The 19521-nt window shown below is 40.5% G+C and overlaps 1 protein-coding gene across 2 annotated transcripts; it reads left to right on the plus strand.

The window, feature by feature from the left end:
- The first annotated feature begins 41 nt into the window (after positions 1-41).
- ctbp1l (C-terminal binding protein 1-like) lies at positions 42-14536 on the plus strand. 2 transcript variants are annotated; one of them, XM_030145630.1, is made up of 11 exons: positions 42-202; positions 1277-1324; positions 2044-2187; positions 6452-6606; positions 6781-6925; positions 7041-7247; positions 8590-8804; positions 9522-9652; positions 9738-9865; positions 10162-10279; positions 10910-14536. In XM_030145630.1, exons 3-11 carry the CDS (start codon positions 2127-2129, stop codon positions 11094-11096), a joined length of 1347 nt encoding a protein of 448 aa, XP_030001490.1. In that variant the 5' UTR covers positions 42-202; positions 1277-1324; positions 2044-2126; the 3' UTR covers positions 11097-14536. The 2 variants fall into 2 exon arrangements, with proteins under 2 accessions (XP_030001490.1, XP_030001491.1); XM_030145631.1 differs by lacking the exon at positions 42-202 and adding an exon at positions 427-884.
- Positions 14537-19521: the final 4985 nt, after the last annotated feature.

A 19521-nucleotide genomic window follows, 5' to 3' on the forward strand; every position in this document is an offset into this window, starting at 1 on the left:
TTGAAGTGTTTCGTCAGGGAAGCCGTTCCGCCGTGGAAGGTGAGGGCGCTCCTTCCAGTCCACCGGGGCTTTTTCACAGACTGCCTGACCCCCCCATCAACAAGCTACTTCCTCTTTTGTCTAATTTCATGGCGATCGGGAGAGAGGGAACACCACCGACGCACGCACACTGTCTCAACACTCTTGAAAGAGTTTATTCGGGGTAAATAACTGACGTTTTTTGCAAGATTCGGTAACTTGTTTGCAATGTAGATTGGCTTGAATTCAGACATGTGAGCGATGCACCTTTACCTGTAGATTTAAGCAATGTTTGGAGCTTCTGGGTCAGATATTTCACATTGTAGCGCCACTCGCTGATAACAAATCGGACGAAATGGGCTCCTCGCACCCCTCCGCTTACTTCTCTCCCACACACTCAGTGGCACGCTAGTTAACGGCGCTGGCTAGCTAACGTTAGCGATGTTGCAAACATGTAGCATTTTCTATGGAAATTGATTAATTTTGATACTCTTCCCTCCATAGCTGTGTCAACATAATACTAATAGATGTATATACCAGTCGTTTGGCAGTAATTTGTAGTTTTCGTCTAATTATAGCCAACTGGGAACCACAGAGTGTTTGTGTTTGGGTTAGCTAGCCGACATCGGCTACGTCGTTTGCTATGTAGGTTAGTTACTTAGCTTTAGCTCGAGTCGGTAGCATGAGCAAAAACTAATTAAGGAGGAAGATCATAGGTTTATTGATAGTTTCACCGTGCTCGATAATTGGAGAGTTTACATAGAATACACGAATATAATCGCGTTTTAATTGTGCCGTTTATTCTCACTGACTGAGAATCGGGTTAGCTAGCACCACAAGCTACATACTTAACGGTAACTTAGCCAGTAAGGCTTTTCAGTCCTGGCAACTTTGAGACGTAGTTAATCTTAACATCAGGCACTTATCCTGTCAAGTAACATGATCTGAAAGCAACGACATTCCTGCTTTCAACTTTACACCGTTTTTAGTTAAGTTGACCATGAAGTTAAGTCATGTTCTAAAGTTACCGCTTCATTACTTTAGTTAAAGGTAGTGTTAACAAAAATAAAACTTAATGTCACGGTCTTACAAACACATGTTGCTTCCATTGAAAGTCTAAATTTTGATTATGCATTTTATTGACTACAGCGTCCAGGTAAAATGATTGAGGCTAATTGTGTCTTTATATGGACACGCTTGTTATCATTGTTTGTTTCTGTATCGTATTAAATTCAATTACCTTTTGTCTATTTTCCAGTGTAAACTAAGGCTTCGATCGACTGCCTCTACAAACATTGTTTTCCAGGTGAGGTTTCTTTGTTTTTCATTCCTTCTCCTTTTCGATCCTTTTTGCCAAGGCTCAATTTGATATACATCCTTTTTTAAGTCATTGTCACTGGGGAGTTTGCGTATTTAGGTAAATGTAGGAATTATTTGCACATCTACAAACACTATCTTTATTGTTTTTGTTTATTAATTTATTTCATTATTTTTTTGTCATATGTATAATTTTGCTCTTGTAAGCAATTAAGTAACATTTTTGCCTTGATGGACAGTGTTCATCCCACAATCTTCTCAACATTTGCACAAAAATGGCACTACAAGTGTACATAAGTTGATACTGTGTCTTTATGTATGTAGTGTTTATATGTATATAAGTTCTTTCTTTGTTCTTATTTCACTTTCCTTACATTTTTTATTACATCCTCCTGAGACCCAGCAATGCATTTTTGTCCTCTGTAGGGGACAAGAGTTTCACAGCTGTACTTAAAAAAAAAAAAGCTGTCCACTGCAAAGGACATCCCATAAGAAATAAAAAATGTATTTGAAAAAACTGTTGCATCATGCTGTTTCCAGTCACGATAATTATGTAGTATAAAAAAGCCAAAACGTACTGTCCTGAGTCTCAGGAGGATATCTTTTATTTGTAATTTACTAGAGAAAAAACTACCGGCAACAAATTTCTTGTATGTATTTATGTACTTGGTGATTAAAGATGATTCTGATTTTTCTATTTGTTTGCAGGTGAAACAAAGTGGGCATTATTAAAGGGGCTCCATAGCACTTGGATCTGTTCTTCTCTGTCCCAGGTTCATTCTGCTTGGTCTATGGCTCTGATGGACAAACACAAACAGGTCAAGCGACAGAGACTTGACCGCATTTGTGAGGGTAAGATTCTGGACCTGTTCATACTCATATTGGAGGAAATTAGTAGGAGTTGCTGTTTTATTTTATTGTAATATTGACTAGGCTCAAACAATTCATTGTTGCCTAAATGAGAAGAAGGTAGTTACATATTGTAAATAAATAAATAAATCAGTAATTTTTTTCCCTTTTTAAAAAACACAGGAAACCTTACATTTTATTTAGAAAATATATTTAAAAGAATCTTCACTGGTAGGGACGTGATCATTTAACATTTGGCTGTAATTCAGCTGCACCAGCATTTTTCCAGCAGTGTTATCCTGACATCTGCAGGTGATTTGTAGCTAGTATTGGCTAATAGGCATGTGGCAGGGACAGGGAACAAGGTATGTTTGCAAAAGTTATATTTATTACTTTGATCACACAAGGACAATACACATTTTTGAATGGGAGTCTACAACCACATGAAACATCTGAGCACAATAAAGATAGAGGACACTTTTAAAATTTCATTTTATGAGCGCTGCTGTCTGCTTTGAAAATGTTAATTTGGTTTGCTACAAATTTTAGTGAAATACATTTTTTTTTGGGTTGATTAGATGCTAAGAGTCACGGTAAACCATCATGTCATCATGAGTAGGTTAACAAGGAACATCAAACCATATATTGCTTATAATTTACTCTCCGGTCCTCTACACGTAAGGTAGTTATGCAAAGTGATGGGTAAAAATGTTGAGTCTGAATACGCTTTTGGATTTTGTTTAAACTGTCATTAGTGCACATGATGTACAGGTCATATTTTTGTTTGTTGTGGCTTTAAATGATAAAGACTGTGTACTTTAGTTCCAGCTCCAGGAAATAATCAGAAGTTTTTATGTTGCAAAAAAGTCACGTGTGGACATGGAGGGTACAAGGCACAGCTGACTTTCCTTTAAAAAATCAGCATATTAAGCTGTTGCGATGTGGAGATTAGGCCAGGGAGATCAGACATAATGGTGCTCTAAAATGGAGGGAAGAGTCTGGGAGAGTCTCAGGAGACGGGTGAGAGGGAGAGGACAAGGTGAAGGGTCGTGGCCGCAGCTACAGGGAAACGAGCCAGCTGTCTCTTTAAAAAACGACAACAGTCCAAACCGCTCTGGGCCTCGGCTATGCTAATGAGGTTAGTGCTGGTTGGCCGGCCCTCAATGCCGCAGCCTGTGATTGGAGACTGGCCGTGGGGGAGGGGCTGGGTGTGGATGACAGCTGGGATCCAGCCAGCCAAGAGCAGGCTGACAGAGAGAGAGGGAGAAAAAAAACGAGCGATAGAGGGAGAGCGAGGCGAGTGAGGGAGAGAGAGGAAGACAGGCTGACAGACTTCATAATGCAAGGTTAGGCCCCGTGCTCATGTGTTTTCTATTTTGGCATGTGTTTTTGAAATTTGTGAACTGTGTGTGTTTTGGGTAAGGGGGGTCTAAGATTTGGGTGTGGTGCAGTTGTGTGTACAGGTTCCCTTTTATGTTCAGCACATATTCTGTTGTTGCAGCCGCTAAGAAGGAACTGAATAACCGTATGTGTGTGTGTCTAGCTGCGTCTGGGTGGAGTACTGCTGCTTGCTGCATTATCATCGTTTGCTGCCCCTCCCCCTCACCTCTTACTCCTCCAACTGCGGCCAGAGGGAGAGGGGAGAAGAGGAGGAGGGAGTGAGGCAAAGAAAGGGAGAGGGAGGGAGAATGAATGAATCACTGAATGAATTGTATTGTGTGTGCGACCATGCTTGCTTGTCGTAGGCCTCGGGTATGCCAGTGTCCTTTACTCAAATTACCCCATGTGTAGGCCTACTTGTATATTTCCAGATCAACTTTTTCAGAGGGGTCTTTGTGGTGAACCACTTAGCATTTTTTTCTACATAGTAAGCGTCTCTTTGTGTCCGTGTGTAGCTGTAGGCCTACTAGCATTCTTCAGCCATCTGCAGTGAACGCTAGCCACACAGCTAACTGGAGGGTGCTGTAGATTGTACAATTTTGCAAGGGGACCTGGCTATGTATATTTCTTTTTTTCCCGCCTCTGTGTGTTTTATGCTTGTGTTGGGAAATGCTTAGACGTCAGAGGAAGTGTTCACAAATATTTGTTTTCCACCCTTGGCTACCAACTCCCTGCTCTCCTCTGCAGTCTCACCATTACCTCTTGCCCTCTGTCCAAGTAAATGTTCCAGTTTGACACACTCCCCCACCCTGGGGTACACACACAGACACACACCTGTCATACTGCAGGGGTAGGATAGTGTGCATATGTGGGGCTAGTCTCAGCCAGGACCAGCTGAGAAGAAGACAGACAGGAAAGGCATATAAAGAATTAGCGGATGTATCCTGTAGTCTTGATTTCTTTTAATTGGAAAACAGAACAGATGTGGGATTCATTTTTGGTGTTGAAATGTTTTTAAATTCAACAAATTGCCTTTGTGTTAATGACCATTGTTACACACTGGTCAAATGTAACCGCTTGCCAGAAAGGTGTGTTTGCCTGTATGTGTTGGAAGAAAGGGAGAACCAAAAAACAAAATAGTAAAGATGGACTCTTCCAGACAGGAGAATTTAGGTCAATAACTCAGACCCCCCCATGAACCCCCACCACCTCCTCACTGAGACCCCGCTGCTTTTTCCACCCCTCCCCCAGTCAGCATACTCCATCACTTCTTCTCCTCCCATCCCAGCCCCCTTCTTTCTGTGTGCTCTCTTCGTACAGTAAGCAAGACAATCTCCACATCATTAACCCAAACTTAACCGTCTGTTAAGGTGCAGCCTAAGAATCTGAACAAAATAGAGTTTATGCATGGCTATTGTTTGAATTTAATCAATGATTTCCTGTCTCACATCAAAAATCTTTAAGAAATTGGCCAAATGCCCAGTTAAAAATGTGTTCTACCTATTTGATATTATTTACTCAATGCATACTCTAGAAGATCATACTCACATACATGTGCATGTAAAAATCTTACAGGGCATAGATCAGTCTAGAACTTTGGGTGTTCTAATTTTTTTTAGTCTTATATTTTACTAGTGAAGAAGTCTGCTTCCCCACACAGATTTGGGAATTATGTCTGAGAGCGACACACCTTCTCCCTCTTCTCTCCACTGCTCAAACACCTCACACAGTCGACACTATCAACAAATAAACACCTCTTCCACAGTTCAGTTTAACCTCTAAACAAGAGATGACTTACAGATAATTGGCTTCTCCTATACATTGTACTTTGCTGTGCCCTTTTTTTTTTTTCTTAAGTCAAGTTTCACTTTTGACTGTTTAATACGGTGCTTTTGCAGCATTAGCCATGCATGCTGACTCCTGATCTAAACACAGGTCCTTGCAGATCACTACATAAGATTTTTCCGGGTATGTGCTCACATTCAGGAGCCATTAAACCAAACTGAAATTGAAGTTTATCTTATTACATACCCAGGTCTTGAAATTTTCTTTTTCCCATCCCTAATAGAAACTGATTGGAGAAGTGAAGGCTCAGCACGTGTTTGTATTCAGAGTAGATCAGCACGAAATATGTCAGGATGCTGGGTGCTCGCATTGCCCCATCACAGATTTAGTTGCACATTATTTCTGTAACCAAAGAACACACATGCACACACTCTTTACACTCACCATTCGGGTACTTCCTCAAGGCTGTTGGTGGAGGTAGATGCGTTGGAAAAAGAGAGTCATAAAAGTCTGAGTTATTATTGTCTAAGGAGTGTGGCAGTTTGCCCTGTTAACTTTAGCCATGTGTGCAGGGGGATTTTGTACAAGGGTATGATGACTTGTGTCATGCTGAGTTGTCCAGACATGAGAAATGCAGGCAGTTTAGTCATCAACGTCCAGCTTAATCATGTAGTTTCTGAAATTTTAGGGGCTGTATACAACAAGTGTATACATTTAGCTGTGTCACTGATGTAAGATGGGTAAAAAAAAATGTTTCAAGATTTGGCATTTAGAGTCACAACAGTTTGATGACTAATCTCTTTATTGATTTAAAGAAAATGAATTGGAAACTATTTTGCTGTTTCATGCGGAAAAAAATGCTAAGTTTTCACTGGCAGCCTCTTATCAAATAGTAGCTTCTTTTTTTCCTACTTCGTTATCCTTACAGAGTGTGTTTAATTTTTAAGGCTTTCTACAGCCATAGATGATAACAAGCATCTTTGTTCTAATCCCTTTACAGTTGAGTTTTCCCCCACAACTTGTAATAGATAGTCAATATTAAATCTTTAATCTAAATCACATATGTAATGGCTATTATTGGATTTGTTTTCGATGTACCCAGGTATCCGACCCCCAATCCTAAACGGGCCGATGCATCCACGGCCATTGGTGGCCCTGCTTGATGGGCGTGACTGCACTGTAGAAATGCCCATCCTCAAAGATGTGGCTACAGTGGCCTTCTGTGATGCCCAGTCCACACAAGAGATTCATGAGAAGGTAAATGACACACTCGAGATACTCATAGATACAGTGGTTATCAACAATTTTACCATTAAAACTAAACATCAGTATTACCTTCTTCAGTTGGTCATTACAGGTCTTCATTTCTATCTCAAATGATGTCTGGCAATGTAAATATACAGACTGTTGAAAATGCATGTCTAATTCTAGGTGCTAAATGAGGCAGTGGCTGCGCTGCTGTACCACACAATCACTCTGTCCAGAGATGACTTGGAAAAGTTTAAAGGCTTACGAGTAATTGTCAGGATTGGCTCTGGATTTGACAATGTTGACGTCAAAGCAGCTGCTGAGTTAGGTGAGGAGGATTAAATTACAAATATAACTGGAGAGGTACATATAGTTTTTGCCAACATGAAGAACAACTCAAAGCTGGTCAGTCATTTTGTCTTTTCTTTCTCTTTTCCTCTCAGGCATAGCTGTCTGTAACGTACCAGCAGCTTCAGTGGAAGAGACAGCCGATACTTCGTTATGTCTGATCCTTAACTTGTATAGGCGAGTCACCTGGATGCACCAGGCCCTGAGGGAGGGGACCCGGGCCTCCAGTGTTGAGCAGATCAGGGAGGTGGCAGGTGGTGCTGCTCGCATCCGAGGAGAGACACTGGGCATTATTGGTCTTGGTGAGTAAAGTGCATTGTAATGTGAGTGGCCTGATTAGGAGCATCACTGCCAGATATTAGAAGAGAATCTTTAATCTGAGGTTATATTAGTTTTATGAAGATTATTTGTCAGTATACAGATCATGTGTGTAGACATGCACAACACGCTGAAGTTGACCCTCTGGGTCCGATCAAGCAAAAGTGAACATCAACATGAAAGAGTAAATTTGCACGTCATTTATCAAGTGGGCTAATTTTTTAGCTAAAGATCTATTTTATGGAACTGTTATCCTTTTTAAAATTCCACTTACACAGTGCAGGAGATGTTCTGAACCTTCTGCTAGGCTGAATTAAATTAACAAAAAGAGAAGCAAAAGACTGTCTATTACTTTGAGAAATTAAAATTCTGAATGATGAAGTTTGTAAATTCATACACTGGTCACATTTAGAAAGACTATCTCTGAACTGTTACGGTGAAATTAGTCTTTATTTGTAATTGACCTATATCAGTATGGACCACCGCAAGTTGTAAATAACACTGTTAGTATTAAATGCATTAAATAAAGCATTGTGATTATATCTGGCTTGTTTTAAAAAACAAGTCAACATTTTGGGTGATGCATGCAATGGTAAAGAGTCGTCCACATGTTACTATGGCAGCCTATCCATGTGTTACCACATTGTCATTTCAATAAAACAGAGACTTTTCAATATTTTACTCCAAAATTTATTTTCAGCATAGTTGAACATAATATCTAAAAGGTTTTGTCCTACTTTATTTAAATTTCTGTCGAGAACCGCATGTTTTGAATGTTTGTGTAAGCTTAAAAAATTGACGTCCATTCGAGGTCCACGTGGTACCAAGCAGTAATTTGACATTTTTCATTTAAAAATGTTATCGTCCCAAATTTTCTTATACATAATGTTAAAGTGCTTATAAATACCTACTCAAATATGTAGAATACATGCATATAGGTTACTCTGCTTACATGACAGAGACTGTTGAACACAAAATGTGTCCCCGTGTTACCACTTTATCGGACCCCTCTGCATTTAACCCACCACTAGATCATGCAGGACCACGCCACAGACATTACAGACTAGGAGCAGTGGGCTTGCCATATCGAGTTCCTTGTTCAAAGGCACATCAGCCAACAACTTCCTGCTTGTTTGGGTAATCGAACCTTCGGTCACAAGGCAACTCTTCAGCCTTCTAGGCCACGGCTGCCCCGTTAATACATTGAAACTGAACAGATTATTTGTTTTTATTGAAGGGATCTGTTTAGTCCCATTGCCAGTTGATGGTAGAAATGCTCCTGGACCTGTTAAGTAAAACGCCATCCTTTTTCTCATGGGCTTCCAGGGCGTGTTGGCCAAGCGGTGGCTCTGAGGGCCAAGGCTTTTGGTTTTGGTGTGATCTTCTATGACCCGTATCTGCCCGATGGTGTAGAGCGCTCACTGGGCCTGCAGCGAATGGCGACTCTCCAGGACCTGCTCATCCACTCTGACTGTGTATCCCTGCACTGCAGCCTCAACGAGCACAACCACCACCTCATTAATGACTTCACCATCAAACAGGTGCGTAGGATGCAAAATGCAAATATGGTCTTATGATGCACTCTCATTGGTCTATTTTTCCATCCTCTACATTGGAAAATGTGGAAAAAAATCTGCTTCAATTAAAATACATCTTTATTGTTATTATTAAAATACTGCACATTGATAGCTTTTAAACTCATGTGGGGAAAATGTACGTATTCTCTGCACAAGATTGAGTTAGTCGAACTGCACATAATCACCAGATTATATTAAATCTATGTTCTGAAATTGTTTTACTTTTAATGAATCTGTAATCTGTAATGTATCTCTTAATAATCACCTCCTGTGTCATAAAATCCTAAAACAAAACCCAGTTTAATAATATTCTATTACAGGACCATCTGTATTATCGCATGGTACAGAGGTCAAGTCCTGCCTCTTCAGGTGGACCCTCATGGGACCATATTTCAGAAAAAATATGGATTGTAATTAACAGGAAAGGATGAATAATTTTTAAATGTTGATTTCTTGTCCAACAAAGTCATCTTTTGAATTGACAACCATCAATGGCACAATTTGCACAGGATAAAAATAATTTGTCTATATATTTCCATAAAAAGGTCCCATGCTGTGGACTGGAAAGCATTTCCATTCTGCTGTTTGACTTGTGTGTTATGTGTGCTGTCATGCTTCAGTGGTGGGAAGGGTTGAACTTCCTGTGGTTTTGTTTAACGCTGTTGCCTGCTCTTGATACAGATGCGTCAGGGAGCCTTTTTGGTGAACACGTCGAGAGGGGGTCTGGTTGATGAGAAAGCACTGGCTCAGGCCCTGAAGGAGGGCCGGATACGAGGGGCTGCCCTGGATGTCCACGAGACCGAACCATTCACGTAAGAACTGTACCTGAATTTACTTCCAGGATGGCTGTGATGATGGACAACATTTCATTTTCTGTAACCTTTTCCTCCTTTGCAGTTTTTCAACAGGCCCTCTGAAGGATGCTCCTAACCTGATCTGTACCCCGCACACATCTTGGTACAGTGAGCAGGCCTCTGTTGAGGCTCGTGAAGAGGCAGCCAGGGAAGTACGCCGTGCCATCACTGGTAAGACACCATACTTATCAATTTACAGTAAATACAGACAACGTTTTCTAAATCCAATACCAATGTAAGTTATCATTTATTCATAGTTTGAAACCTAGTTCACTCAAAGTTGTCTAACTTCTAGCCCTTTTGATCACACATGCACTTTTTAGTGGACTAGGCTTGTTATAAACTCTTAGAAATTATCTAGTAGCTAATATTTATGGTTTTTTTAGATGAACTATTTTGTATATGGACCCTGCCAATGAATGTAATACACAAAAAAAAAATTAAATAAGCATTCTTTTTGCATCTAGGGCGTATCCCTGACAGTCTGAAGAACTGTGTGAATAAGGAGTATCTGATGGCAGCCTCTCAGTGGCCCAGCATGGAGGCAGCCACTGTTCACCCAGAACTCAATGGAGCTACCTATAGGTAAGAGACGACAACCTCTAAAGCGAGAATGATCAGAGATGGTCTAAATATGATCACTTTTGATGGCAGGACCTTTATAGTGATGGGCAAAATGTTTTAAAACAGCAGTTTGAAAACTGATGGACAATGTCATGGTATCTCTGTCCGCTTTTGAGCAGTCACTAATTATGAAAAGATGGCACTTCAGTGTTGGATCAGGTCAGAAATTCTCTTGCATCTTAATGGTTCTGTTTGCAACACTGATTAAAAGACTGCTAATGCGAGGATGCAATAATTGATAAAAGTGGAGACATTTTAACACAACATTACAATCACAGATGACAATATTCAAGGCCGTTCAACATATGTTTGATCTAGGAATAAGCTCCATATTTAGTTTGAGGACTGAAGGGTAGAAGAAGGAGTGCTTCACCCTCACCGTATTAAATTGTGTTGCCCTGGACGTCTCGTTTAATCATATCAGTTTGTGTTCATTGATGATGGAACCAACTTTATGTTCTTGCTGAGTCATAATGTTTGTTTCTGAAGGAGCTGGTCAACGATTTGTCAGATTCAAATTCAAATTTGTCAGATTCAAAATTGCTCCATTGATTGACAAACACATACTAATGATGTTTGTGTTTGTTTCAGATTTCCTCCAGGTCTGATCAATGTTGCAGCAGCAGGGGGTCTCCCAGGAGCAGGTGCTGGGGTTGAAAGCCTGGTCTCAGGACCCCTGCCCCATGGCATCGCCCCTGTCTCCCACCCCCCTCATGCCCCCTCTCCGGGGCAGCCCACTAAAGCTGAAGCCGACAGAGACATCCCCTCCGACCAATAGCCCCCCCTGCCGCCGCCAGCACATTCCGTCACCAATGGAAACCAACCCCTAACCCCCCACCCCCCAGACACAGCCCGACCCTCCAGTGCATCGGCAGCACCAGTTTGACCTGACGTGGATCTACACAGTCCTGTTTCTCAGATCACATAACCAGCCCAGGAGTGACCTATCCACAGCCCCTTCCCACCACCATCACCATGTCCCATCCACACCTCCAGAACACACACATCCTCCATCCTTCCTCCCTCATATCATCCACACACCTGCCCCTCCCTCCCCCACAACGTCAGCAATAACTGTGTTCTCAAGGATTCAGTGATCGGATCGGTTTATTTCCTCATTTGGCTGTTGTTTTAATGGAAAAGTTGATCTGTTGTGGTTTTAGGTGTTAATGTTTGTTTGTTTAAAAAAAAAAAAAAAGGAAAAAAAAAAGCATTTCTGACATGAGGTTTAACAGTCCCGCTCTGACTCAAACCAGTAGAGGCGGACCTGTTGAAGCCCCCCTATGTACATTAATGGCTCATGTTACTGCTCTCTTCTTCTTCTTTTCTTTTTTCCTCTCCCCCTTCATTGTTCTTGTGGGGAAACGTGTACTAAAGTAAACCAGACAGAATCACAAATTGTACATCCTGCCCTGCCCCCACCATCACCACTAGGCATTTAGATTCCCAGTAGCTCCAACTTTTGCCTTTAGCGCTCCCTGGCACTGTTTTAAGCTTGCTCAGCAGTGGGATACATTATACTGTCAGTGTGGAGCTCTCTCAGATTGATGAAGTCTGTTTTATCTGCTCGTATTTAAGCTCTTAACCCCGTGAACAATGCTGTGATGTCTTGTCATAGTCCAGTCATCCCCGTGGTAAATGCTTGGGCCCTTATGGTTTGCATTGTCATGTGATAACAGCTCAGAGTCCTATCAGAGAGCCCTGAGGCATGCGTTTCCATCTCATGCCAGCTTGCTTTGTGTGTGGAGTTGGTACTGATAGTACGCACACAAACGCAGGGAGTTCTATTGTTGAAATGGCAGCAGCGTGTCAGGGATGTCACCAGCAGAGGGCACCGTCACACTGAGAGCAAACGGATAGATTTCAGACGGACAGTTACCAGGGATCAAGTATCGCCTTATTGTTTAAGACCTCACCACACCCTCCACCACCACTCTGCACCCACTCACCCACCCTCCACTCCTCTCCCACTGTCATAACCCACCCTAGACATCTCCTGAACCAGTATGCATCCCTCTTTTCCTTTTAGCTTGAGGGGACGGTAAATTTCAGATTCCCTGTCGGAGCAAGGGGACAGTGTTCTTGCATGCTGGCTTTAACAACAGTGGTGTGTGTGTGCGTGCGCGAACGAACGTGTGTGTGTGATCGTTCCCTTACTCTGTTAGGATAACAAGCTGTTGTCTTTCCAAAGGAATAGTCCCTAGGAGTAACTCTTTAACGCTGTTGCCCTGGTGTCAAGGGAACACCTTTCTAGTACCTCAGTAACAGATATTGAATGTACCGTGCATACCCTTTTATTTTTTGTACAGATTTTCTAGATACTTCTTTAATATTCTTTAACAGAAGGGTTGTGAAATTGTAGCAGTAATGACACAATAAAAAAAAAAACATTGCCCCGTGAAATAAATTGACAGAATCTTTGTAGGTTCACTATAGGTCACTGAAAACTCAGGCTTCAAAACCAATGCGTATCATTGCCTTTACCTTTTTATTTCCTCATTGTGGAAATCTTCGCACAATGCTTTCCCGTATTTATACTTCAGACTGTAGTTGATGTGTTTCCATCTTACCGGCAAATGAAAATGAGGAAAAAAGAAAGGCGGTCGTTGTGTTCTGCTAGTCTTCTTTTACTAGAACAGTAGTTTGTAGATGCTGTTTTTTATCTTTAGCCCCCCTTCATTGTCAAGCTGCTCTATTTATAGTGCATGTGAGGTAATTCTTTAGAGGAAATACTATTGGCTTAAAGATTTGTGTCATCTTGCTGTTTTCCTCTGCTCCCTGGCCTTTTTCCTCCCCTCCCAGAGTGTTTCAGCCCAAGTTGCCATTTTGTCGTGGTCAGTTTCCAGTGATGTACAGTTTTCCCCTCAGAGTCTATGAGAGACATGGAGCATGTCTGTGTCCTGAGATGCTAGGCTCCTCTGTCATGTGATGAGTATATATTTTTAAAAATAACCCCATAGTTCAGATTATGAGCATAATAGTAATCTTAAATTTTGCTGTTGATGAGGATGATTATATATTTTTCAGTTCAGCAGTGCACTGTTATGAAACCCATTCTGTTTTATTGTAGGATTTCATTTTTATGGATATGCTGTCTGTGTTCTACATGTTGTACTGAAACATTTCAGAGAAAACAAGAGCTCCCCTTCCCCAGTGTTTATTTTTTTTCCTTCTTTTTTCTTAGTCTGATCCCGCTCGTCCTTTCCAGCTGATATCCTGGGCCTTACTTTTTCTCTCTCCCCGTAAAGTAGCTGTTATAGAAAGTCGCCATGGAACCACTCACTGCCTTAATACAGTTGACCACAGCAGGTGAAGTCAGGAAAAACATCCAGTGGAAAAAAGAACAGGCCAGGATCAAGGCCACGCCACAAAAAGCTCTCACACCCCTGCAGGCCTAAATCCACAGCACCTTGTGTTTCCTTTTCAGTGATGAACCACATTTAGCCTTGTTTACACACTTTGTTTTTGTGTCCCTCTGCAACACACAAATCCAGTGTAAAGTCCTACTGTGCATTAAAAAGATATTTCTTTTTTTTTTTTTCTTAGTTTGTTCTTTAATAGTTCAGCCCTGGCAGTGTGTATGTATGTGCATCGACTAACAGATAAGCACAGTGTGTATGCTCACAAAGCCACAGCTGATATTTCACTCATGGGTGTGAGAATTCCCCCCTCCATCTACAGCGACCACCACCACCTCTCTGGGGCTCTTAAAGCTTCTTTCACATTGCTGGCAGAGCCACGGAGGGGATGGAGGGAGGGGGTGGAAGGCAAAGCAGACACTGGTGTGGTCTTTCAAAAAAAAAAGAAAATTTTGGTGAGAATCGGTCACTTTTTCTCTCTCAGGGTTCAAATGCACACATATCCTTTAGCAGTCGCCCTCTATCTACTTCGTGTTGCCCTTGTCCAGTTTTCCGCCCTCAGAATGTAGAAAAACCTCCTGCGTTTTAGAAACCCTTTCTCCTCTTGTTCCTTTTGTGCACAGGTCTGAACTTTTTTCTGTTTTTTTTTTTTTTTTTGGCTTTCTTTTGGCACTGACATCTAACCATCTAACAAGGAATGAATGAATGAATGTTTGAAAGTGACTGTGTGTAATGTTAAAATTGGGAAATGTATTTTTACAACATGTGAACATGTTTTTTCACTCACTCTCATTGTGAATTGATTTTTTTTTTCTTTCACCAGACTGCAAAAACAAAACATCAAAAACGAAAAAAAAAATCTCCTGTAACTAGGCTCTTAAGCTTTATTTTTGTTTTGTTTACTTTTTTATTAGAAACAATCATGTTTGTGATGGTAACTTCCGATGGTAAACTCCACACCGTATTTTAATAAAATCTTAAAATAAATGTTTGAGATGTCATGTGATTTCTTACAGATTGACATTTCTACTGGTTGTCCTCCACTTTTAACATGTTTCATATTAGTTGGTGACAATTGTTGGCACTCAACAGCCTGAGAACACCAGACAAGCTTTTACCGTTAAGAAAAACTGTGTACTACTGCAGTTTGTCAGCTATTTTAAACAGCACCGAAATGTTATGCAGTGCCAAGACGGGTGCAGCTTTACGAGTGGGCAGACGAGGTGGAATATACAGAAAGGGGGTTTCTGTTCAGTCCCTGAGGGCAGGTTATCAGCCTCAAAATTGCAACCACATGCACATAACTAGGATCCTGCTCTTTATAAAATGTGAAGGGACTTAAAGTTGAGGTCCAGTCTTTTGAGGCGCTTTGGGAGCCTTGCACCTGAGAGATGACTGACTTTAAGTTTTCATTTCAACATTTTTACCACTATTGTTGTCAGACAGCCATTAACTCAACCTCTGAACCTTTATGTTTTCAGTCATTCATAAGCTGTAGAGAACAAGAAATGGTGGAAGTACTTAAGAAGTACAAATACTTACATAGATACAACAGTACAGGCTCTGGGAAGTCCTCAAAGTCCAAAGTCTCTACCATCTGTTTCTGTGCTAAGATAACTGAACCTCATGACACATTGATATAAAGGCACTTTTTCTCTCCAGTAAAGTCTGGTTTTATCTTTTAATGTTTTTGTCTTGTTACATTTGGCATGTCTGATATTACTGGTCCATTTCAGAGATAAAAATGTCCTAAATCACACATACTTAAGATAAAGTTAAAGACAAACAACAAAAGGGCTGGTTGACTGATAAAGCATCATTACATGCAGGCTTAAGAACGTCTATATAATAGCTTCATAAATCTCCCACTAGAATGAATCTGAAAAGTGAACGTATTCTAATGTTAAGATGGTGTTTTGGAGTAGAACTGGTAGCTCTGAGACCAACTTTCCTTTTAGTAAACTCTATTCTCTCATTCATTCATAGAACTTAACATTTTGACCCAATTCTATCATGAAAACTACAGCATTTTTAGCTTAATTCTTCTTTATTACTGGCACACATTTGGTTACATTTCACTAGTTTTAATCTGGAAGTGTATGAAGCATGACTCGTTCCATCCATTCAGATCAAAATGGTCCTGAGTGTTGGGAAAATGCATATTGATCCAAAATGAAAATAATCAATTATAACCCCTAAATGCAGTAAAACTAAAGTAATAAGCCTGCTTGGAAAATGTAATTAGTACACATGTGTGTCAAAATGTGGAGTGTAGGTAAAAGGTACAGATCAGTACAGATCTCTGAAAAATACCGCTAAAGTTCAATAAAGTATTTTTTTGTAAGTTCACACTTACTCTGAGAACCAGGTATTGCTATAGCCGTTGATACATGTGCTGAACAAGTGATCGACAGGCGGATTACATAACGTTGTATGAAGGAGGCCCAGGATGCCAACAGTAGTTTAACAGACCTGATTCACACACTTCAAACACTCTTTGGTTCATTGCTTTCAGACTCCCACTTGGGATTGAGCAACAAAGTGCAGCGGAGCATCATCCACCTCTCCTGGCGTCATACATAGCCGCTGTCTGCCGCCATGCTGGGAAGCCACCTTTTTCCCATTTGTTTGTTTAGTTCAGAATGAACAGCACTTGAAAAATCCTGATGGATTTAATCATGTCTGGAAACACGAGGCAGTAAAATGGGAATACTGATTTCCGTACTTGGTAAAATAGCTCATCATGCTCAGTTAACCACTCATAGTTTTAGTGAGTAGGTCATGAAATGGAAAAACAGCTCAAAGTAAAGGTAAAATACTGTGACTGAAATTGCACTGAGGTGAAGACATCCACAATGCGTAATTCTTTGAGATCCGATGGGAAGAAAGCACAGTTTGACAAATGTGTGTGTGAGAGAAGGTTTGTATATGTGCATAACATGTCTGTTTGATGAATGAGTCTCCAGATAGATGACCTATCCCTTTTGGAGTGATCGTACTACCAACCTCAGAGCTGAGTTGAGTGGCTAAATATTTCCCTTTGGTTGACTTTGGAATGATTAAATATTATTCCAGCCACTGGATGACTCAGATCATCACCTTCAGACTGCATCAGTTTTTATTTTGTTTTCTAGGAAGACACTTCTTTTTTCTTTCCTCACAGTTAACTGATTTAAGGTAACTGTTAAATTTGTGTGTACCTCTCTCTCTCTCTCTTTTTTTTTTTTTTTTTAACAAATCCTGTTAAGCACTAAATTCCTCTGTACCACAGAGGAATAACACACACATCTAACAATTACACAGAGGAATAATAAAAGTATATAAAACACCAGCCACACTGAGGCACTTGGTTGCAATAGTTTATTTACACAAGTATATCCTAGTGCTGAAATTGTTCACTTGAGACCCAAATGTGTGTTTATTTGCAGCTGAAAAAAATACTCCCAAATAAATTAAGTCTTTTTATTATTTGGTGAAAACTGCAGTTCCTCACTCTTCTAAGAAATATAGTATCAAGAGACAGTCTGGTCGATAACTGGTTTTAGAATGTGTATTAGTTTCTCCTTCATTCCACCTCAGTTCTCTTTCTTAATATCTGAACACAATACACACTCAGTATTCATCTGTTCCTAATGCTGCTTTCTTCTCGTGTCTGTGTATCTGGGTCTTGAGGTTTGCGGTGATGAAGCTGAGACATTGGAGCTTGGATGGCTTCGACCCAATACTGTGATTAGCTCATGGTTTTCTTCTCATTGCTTCACTCACTTGGCTCACGGAACATTGACGTGAGCGTGTGATTGACAGGAAGAAAACTTTCGACTATCTTACAGACTTGCGTCACTCAGGCAACCTGCTTCCATTCTGCTGCTGTATCTGGTGTCCTTAATGCTGTGTGTGTGTGTATGTGTGTGTGTGTGCGTGTGTGCGTGCATGCATGCGTGCGTGTGTGTGCTGCAGACTGGGGTTTAAGATGTCAAAATTGCCTTGTCTAAATGGTCACCATTTAGCTTAGATTTTCTTCAATTTTATGTGCTCTCTCACACATACACACACCTGCATATTTGATACTGCGATTGAGATGTTTTATATTATATAACGGCCATTCTGAGTACATGTGTATGGAAGGTTTTTACTCTATATGCTGAGCTCACTGTCATTAATCAGTGGGCAGCAGCAGGGGAATCTGTTTCTCCCCCCTATAATCTAACTTCAACTGCAAAGAAAGTCAGGCAGACTGATGGATAGATAGATTGGATGAAAAAAAGTCCCCTTGTGCAAGAAAACACTCAAAATAGGACATTTGGATGCAAAGGTGTTGGAGTCACATGGGAGGGAGCAGAGGTGGAAGTAAGATGCACATGTGCAAACAAGAAGCAAACCTCAAATGTTAACCTTTTAGTCTCCAGTGGGTTCTAAGTATCTGCGCTGAAAACCAAGCAAGACAAGCCAAGTCTCTGTGCAGGTCAAGGAAGTCACAAGTCTAGAACTTCTGGTAAATTGTCCTCATAGTTACATGAAAACTTGAGCCACTAAGTGTTCCAAATGAACATTAATGATGAGTCCTTCCGGCTGGTGCTACCATGCACCTCAGAGGAGAACTAACAGATAATCAAAATCTTTTATTCCTTCAGCTCTGACAACTCTGACAGCACCCATTTTATATGAGATTTTTTAATGTTAGTAGAACTAACAGGGTCCTTTAGTCTGCATGGGTATTTATTAATTATTTAATGTGTCCATTTGTAGTTGCCTTCCAATGACCTAGCTTGTCTTGTATTTGTATACTGATTCATATTTTCTCATCAGACTTTGAATGATGACTGTGGTAAGCTACAAATGAATTGCCCATATGAGATAAATTAAGTTTTCTGATTCTGAATCTGGATAGTCCACTGACATTCTTCATTTCTCTGACTCTTTTTTTAATTGGATGCTGCTTTGATGTGTTTAACACATGCAGAGCCAGCTCATGGCATAGGCCATATTAGCCATTGTCTGGGGCACCAACCGCTGGAGGGGGCGCCACTGGTAAGCAAAAAAATAAATAAATAAAAATAAATAAATAATAAAAGTAATAATAATTAGAGTTAATAAAGAAATACTAGTACTGGTAACAAGAACATTTCTCATTAACTGTCTTAAAAATAAAGAAATGAAAAAAAAAAAAAAAAAAAAGCAACACTCCCCCTGTAATTTCTCAGGTGAGCTCTCCCAGACCCGGTGCTCACTGCACATGTGCGTGAGTGACAGAGAGAGCAGAAGTGACTGACAGCGACTGCCAGTTATTGGACTAAGCATTCAGGTAAGTGTTGTAGACTTTTTCCACCATGAAAAGGCCTTCCAAGCCCTTAGCTGCACAGTTTCAAAGCAGAGAGAAGAGGAGGCAGAAAAGTAATACAATTATAGAGGTATGTAACCTTTTATCATGTTAAAAAACGTTTGATGTTACTAGCAACAGCTAGCTGAATTGAGATGAAGCAAAGTTGGCTAATAATGGAACTGTAGATGATTAAGATATGAGATATCTGCTGTGGTGTGTGGTTTACTGCTGATGAACTGGGTTATACATGTTTATAACTGGTTTACTGCTGGTTGGCTGGTTTATACATGCTTCTATCTGGTTTGAAAATGTTTCTATCTAGTTTATATATGTTTCTATCTAGTTTATATATGTTTCTATCTAGTTTACTGCTGGCTGCTTTGTGCATCTCCTGTCATGCTTTGCACATCTCCTCTTCATGACATAATATGTGACCAGGTACGCACTGTGTTTACAGAAGTAAATATTTTTCCCACCGCTCCTCCTCATGGGACATAGAATTTTGACATTTGCCATATTTCAAT

Source organism: Sphaeramia orbicularis, chromosome 10 (assembly GCF_902148855.1).
Source record: "Sphaeramia orbicularis chromosome 10, fSphaOr1.1, whole genome shotgun sequence".
NCBI classification, from domain to species: Eukaryota; Metazoa; Chordata; class Actinopteri; order Kurtiformes; family Apogonidae; genus Sphaeramia; species Sphaeramia orbicularis.